Source organism: Spinacia oleracea, chromosome 2 (assembly GCF_020520425.1).
Source record: "Spinacia oleracea cultivar Varoflay chromosome 2, BTI_SOV_V1, whole genome shotgun sequence".
Taxonomy (NCBI): Eukaryota; Viridiplantae; Streptophyta; class Magnoliopsida; order Caryophyllales; family Amaranthaceae; genus Spinacia; species Spinacia oleracea.
Window position 1 is genome coordinate 11,637,425 of NC_079488.1, and position 6,497 is coordinate 11,643,921.

Genomic DNA, 6,497 nt, shown 5'->3' on the forward strand with positions numbered 1-6,497 from the left:
ATTTTTATTACGTAAATTTTTAAAGAAACGATGACATTACAAAGCCATCAAGTTTGTATGCAGTACGCGTTAATCTAGTATGAATTATTATATTGATCGTAACGGAGCCCTCATAAGTTGAATAGGGTAGTGCCTACGATGTGAACCCATACTATAACTATTTTTCGATTTTTTTATATACTTTGATGCATCACACTTGCCTATATTGACATGAAAACAAATATTTGATGTGATTAATATTAAAAATTATATTCCATACTCATAATTTAGCTAATATTATTATGTATTCCATTATTTGAGAATCTTCGTGTTATTATTAATGAGGTTTCAACTTAATGGTTAAAACTGAGAATTTCTGTATTTTAAGTTTCAGGTTCGAATCTCATCAACTCTAATCGTAAATTTTATTACCTTTACAACTCATACGCACCCAAAAAAGAAAAAAAAAAAATTGCCTTATTTTCAAATACCGTAAATATACATGTCTTTACTCTTTAAAGCTTTTTCTTTTGCTCATATGATGATTATTTTAGTTATTTGATTAATTTAAATTAAGAGATACTATGTAAAACTTTTTAGACACACCGAAAATTAAAATACTACGTAAATAATAAACCACTATCCAAAAAAGAGTATTCCTCTAATAAGAAGTTGATAAATTTATTGAACTAGCTAGGCACAACATCTTGACTTTGCTACGGCACCTTAGCCACCTTTGGCTTCATATGAACAATTCAAGCCATCCTCATCAAAGAAGTTCTCTATATAAAGGGTACAATATATACAACAATCCAATCCACAACTAAATATATCCCTTACCATTAATATCAACCAGAGCTTACAAAATGAGTAACCTTTCATTTTTCTTCATCTTCTCTCTCCTAGCCTCTCTCTCATATGCCATAGAACTCGACTTCTGTGTCGGAGATCTTAGTCTTCCTAGGGGACCTCAAGGATATGCATGCAAAGATCCTTCTACAGTCACAACCGACGATTTCGTTTACACCGGTTTTCGTGGTGAAAAAACCACCACTAATATTTTCGGAAATAATGTGACTCTTGCATTTTCAAATGCATTTCCTGCCTTAAATGGTTTAGGCATCACTATGGGGAGGTTAGACTTTGGCGTGGGAGGAGTGATCCCACTACATTCTCACCGTACTTCTGAAGTTATTATAGTTGCAAGAGGTTCAATCATTGCAGGGTTTATTGACTCAAACAACACTGCATACTACAAAAGATTAGAAGTAAACGATGTTATGGTGTTTCCACAAGCCATGCTTCACTTCCAAATCAATGTTGGTACAACTCCAGCAACTGCATTTGTTAGCTTAAATGGTGCAAATCCAGGACTACAATTGACTACTCCTTCTTTGTTCGCTGGTAATTTACCTGGTGATATAGCCGAGCAAATTACACTGTTGAGTCACGAAGAAGTAATGTGGATGAAGAGAATATTTGTCACGGCTTAATATTTGTGCCATGATTGGATCAATTTGTATTTTATGTGAGCTTTATTTATTTATTTAAACATTGTAATAAAGAGTGTATATCTACTTGTTGCGCTGCAATATCGTGACAAAGAGTGTGCATGAATCATATATGTCACTTGTATTAATTGAAGTTGTTTTTGGAATTTAAAATATCGTTGAATTTCACAATTAATTTAGTAAGTTGACATGGTCAATTATTTGCCAGTTTTTTTGTGCCTATTTTATTGTAGACGTCGGTTTTTTGATAAAAGGATTTACTCATTACGTTTAGTTTTGCTTGCTTTATTTGACCATTCTTTGTGAGAGTCTTTTGGGTCAAGTGAGCAAGTGAGTTAGTGAGACTAAGGGAGTATAATTAATCTTAGCTTATTTATGAAGGCTTTGTATTAAAGAATTTCATGTAGCATTATATCCTAGTCTGCATGTACATTGAAGTTTTTTGAGTGGCTCTTCAAATAACTCTCAAACAAGTGGCCAATGTTGGGGCTCTTGATGTGTTCTTGAGAGGTTACTTCAAAGTAACTCTTGATCAAGACACCTTCAAAAATTGATTCTTGTTGAAAAGTGGAGAATAACTTAATTTGGTAAAAAAAATAGATTGAAGAACTCTTTTAAAAAACCAACTAATGTTGTGTGTTTTAAGGATTGAGTTCTAGAGAATGTCTTGTAGAGAGAGAGTGGAGATCTGAGCCATTCAAAAAGCCCTTTTGAATAACCAACCAATATACATGTTACTCTCTCCGTATTTTAAAAAGAGATACACTTTGACCGACACGTAGTTTTAGGAGAGTGAGTTGAATTTATTAAAATAAGATGAAAGTGGGGTAGTGAGTGAATTATTTATTATACTCCCTCCGTCCCATAATTATATTCTCATTTGACCAAAAATACAGATTTTAAGAAAAATGGAATATAGTACATGGAAAAGTGGAATAAAGTACAAATGATGATTGAGTTGCTTGAAAAAGTGGAATAAAGTACATGGGAAAGATAATATAGTACATGTATGGGGTTTTCAATGCATTTTTAATTAATATAGTACATGGGAAAGTGGGGACCTTAATAGCCAAAATAAGAAATAGGACTACTCCCTCCGTCCCAAAATTATTGTCCTGTTTTCTAAATCGGGCGTCCCAAAATTATAATCATGTTTCTAACTTTGGCTACTAAGATCCCCACTTTCTCATGTATTATATTAATTAAAATTGAATTGAAAACCCCACCAATGTACTATATTCCACTTTCCTATGTACTATATTCTTTTTCACATGTACTTTATTCCACTTTTCCATACAACTCAATCATCATTTGTACTTTATTCCACTATTTCATGTACTATATTCCACTTTTCTTAAAATCCGTGTTTTTGGTCAAACAGGACGATAATTATGGGACGGATGGAGTATAATCTTGGGATGGAGGGAGTAGTAAAAACATGATGAGAGTAAGTGTCGGGAGTCGGGACCACAAGAAAGAGATAAATATTACACCCTCCGAATCTAAATGTTTTTCCCATTTCACTTTGGCACATTTGCCAATGCGTATTTTACATCGTTAATATCTCTAACTAAGTGTTATTAAGAATTATAAATTTTTCATATTGTCAAAGTACTATTTGATATGAATCAAACAAGACCTCATATGACTTTTTCAACGTTAGTTAATGAAATGTTGTAAATGTTACTCCTCCGTAGACCACACAGTATGTTTTGGTCACCAACACATTTTTGTAAGTTGTTTGATGAACTAGTTCTGTTTACTCAATTGGGGTTTGCCTTTGTTAATGATTTTTGTTATCTATGCTAATATATTAAAAGGCGTTTAGAAAAACGTATATGTGTCATGTATACTCTCTCCTTATACGCCACGTCACCCCTAATAAGCATCACGGCATGTTATTGACAACCAAAAAAAGCATGTAGCAAGGATCGAATATCAAACCTCATGGATTAAAGTTTCATTTTCTACCATCGATATTTGTTATATTTTCCAATATAAATATAAAATACAGTCTTTTAACAATGGGCACATTTTTACAAAAAGTAAAACTCGGAGCAAAGCCCGAGCCACACACTAGTTGTATGATTAAATCTTGTCTCCTCCAAAAGGGAAAAGGAGTTGGAAGGAAGTTATGTATTCATTTGGTATCTGTCATAGTTTCAATCAATTTGTCATTTTTTGTCAAGTTGTTCTTTGATGTAGTCTTGTACACATACTCACATAGTTGCCTCCGGTTTTATGCTGGTTAAGCCGATGAACGTGCTTACGTGCAGTATTTGGCATGGCCATGCTACTGTAAGGATGGTTGTGGGCTGGGCCGGGCTTCGGGTCCGGCCCACATCATGCTCTCTTTGCATCGGGCCGGGCAGAAAATTTCAAGATAGACTCATAGGCCCTCGTGTTGAGCTGGGTCGGATTGTCGTGTCTAAGCTTAATATTACTTAATTTAGCGTGTTTTGTTGTGTCGGGTCGGTTCGGGTCGTGTCTTATCGTGCTTTTTCCTAAAAAAATGAGGTGCAGGTTTGGGGCATGACTTTTTGCTCGTGTTAGGCAATGCTTTTTCAGACTGAGTTGGACTTTTTGTGTTGGGGCTCGGGCTGGCCAGACTCACAACCATCTAGCTTTATGCTATTGCCTGGTTTCTTTGCTTCATAATTTGAAGGTTGGCTGATTATTGGAGCATTAACTTGCATGCTTATGATGCTAGTTTTTCTTGAAGTACGTAGTGTTTGGGCTCCCAATTGAATACCAATTGGGCCATTAAGTCCAAAGCCCAAGGGCTCACAGCAACAACATCAAACCCACTACAGTCCAAAAGGCTATTCAGCCGCCAATCAAGGCCCAAGGCCCACTTGCAATAAATAACCTAAGGGCATTTATTGTACAAACACTATAAATAAGCCGTCATGGCTCACTTACCAAGGTACGTCCATTTCACGCCTTAAGACTACTCTTCTAGGGAATTTCTCTCTCTAGAATCCGAGCATTGTTCTTACTTAGGCATCGAAGGGGCTTTCCTCGGAAACACCCCCGAGGCTAGTAACTTGTTTATTGTGCAGATTGATTTGGACGCAACACATTCGAGCTAGCAAGATCTTCAACACACACACAAAAAGGGCCTTCGTTCGAAGCCCATTGTTTCATCCACTTCAACACCGGAACAATTTGGCGCCGTCTGTGGGGAGGAACACTTGAAAGCTCCGAAAAAACACTTCACTTTCCACGTAAAAAATGGAAATGCCCAACAATGACAACCAGGTGGGAGATGTCCTTGTCCAAACGGATTCGGAATCCGATGGGGGCGAACAGCTGCACTCAGTGGCGAGGTCGCAGCCAACAAGGGCCACCGCCACGACTAGCAGACCACTCCCCTCTCGAGAAGAGCTCGCCGCGGCCATGACCATAATGCAGAACTTCCTCTTCAACGAGAAAGAACAAGCTCAGGCAGCGGCACGGCGAGAGGCGAGGAGAGCCAGACGACAGGTATTGCTGAACATGCCCTCGACTGACGAGGACAATGTGAGACCCGAGCAAGATCTCTCCACAATGTCAGGAACGCACCTAATGACGAGGTGGAGAGAGAGCACGTGGGATACGCAGCAGAGAGCTGCACAACAGCCAGAGTGGTTCGCAACACCGTCTCCGACACCGCAAGCTCTCCAAAGCGGAGCAAGTGATCGCACTCGGATCCGAAGCTCGGTCCATAGCAGACTGCGACCTTCGGTTCATGACAGGCTAGGTAGCCCCTGTGGATCCAGTAGACAACCCGAGGGCAGTGGCCAGTCGAGAAGAAGAAGGAGAAGTGACCGAACTCCTAGCCCCCTACACGCCCCCGAGCAATCTCTTAGAGGGAACTCGAAGAGCGATGGTATCAGGGCGAGGCTAGGGAAGAGGATCATGACTCCAGCATCGTCCCCATTCTCGGACGACATTGTCATGGAGACAATCCCCAAAGTGAGGCTGCCAGCACACCTGACATACAGCGGGACTACGGATCCGAGGGATCATGTCATCTCCTATGAACAACAGATGTTTCTGAGTCCCTACTCCGAGGCTTGTTGGTGCAAATACTTCCCAACCACGCTGACAGGAGTTACAGGAGAATGGTTCAGATCGCTGCCGAAGGGGTCGATCAAAAGTTGGAAGAAGCTGAAGAAAAGGTTTTGTGTGCAGTTCGTGAGCAACAATCGCCCATCACGAACCACAGCCGAGCTAACTTCTATACAGCAAGAAAGGGATGAAAGCCTGCGAGACTTCATGGCCAGATTCATGAAGGAATCCACCAACATTCCGAACCTACAGCCAGACGTGGCAATCTTCGCTTTGAAGCACGCGCTACGAGAGGGAAAGTTCCGAGACAAACTGACAATGAAAAACCCCTCCAAGATAGCGGACGTGCTCCAAATGGCAGATGCGTTCATCAGGACAGAAGAGTTCAACAAAGCCGCAGCAAGGCTAAGAGGATCCTCGGATCCGAAAGATAACAGAACAAATCAGAGTAAGCCCGAGGGAAACTCAAGAAAGGGGAAAGAGAAGGTGGGTGCGAGAGAAGCAAGCCCCAAGAAAGATGGGAAGAAGGGTGAATTTCAACCCAAGTACACCAACTACACTCCACTCGCCATACCCCGAAGAGAAATTTTCAATCTCCACAAAGATGATGAAAAGTGGAAACTACCAGACAAGCTCAGATCCAACCCTCTCCGTAGGAACAAGAACAAGTGGTGTGAATTCCACGATGACTTCGGCCATACCACTGAGGAATGCAACTCGTTGAAGGACAACATCGAGGACCTCATCCGCCGAGGCTACCTAAAGCAATACTTGCTCGACCGTAGAACGGAGAGGGAAGAAAAAGAGAAAGCAACATCTGGAAAGCAACAAGAACAAGCCCAGAGAAGAGTCCATGAGACCGAGGGGCAAAAGAAGAAACCAATTCTAGTGGTGTTCGGAGGACAAAGGTCCGGCCACGCCAGCAAGAAACATTTAAGAGCTCTCTCCCACCGA

At 40.3% G+C, this 6,497-nt stretch overlaps 1 protein-coding gene across 1 annotated transcript; it reads left to right on the top strand.

The window, feature by feature from the left end:
• Positions 1-800: 800 nt before the first annotated feature.
• LOC110797664 (auxin-binding protein ABP19b-like) lies at positions 801-1,663 on the top strand. The gene has a single exon (XM_022002771.2). It carries the CDS (start codon positions 846-848, stop codon positions 1,470-1,472), a length of 627 nt encoding a protein of 208 aa, XP_021858463.2. The 5' UTR covers positions 801-845; the 3' UTR covers positions 1,473-1,663.
• Positions 1,664-6,497: the final 4,834 nt, after the last annotated feature.

What these genes read in the sequence shown, in the direction of transcription:
- LOC110797664 (XM_022002771.2), top strand. Translation starts at nt 846, where the DNA reads ATGAGTAACCTTTCATTTTTCTTCATCTTCTCTCTCCTAGCCTCTCTC.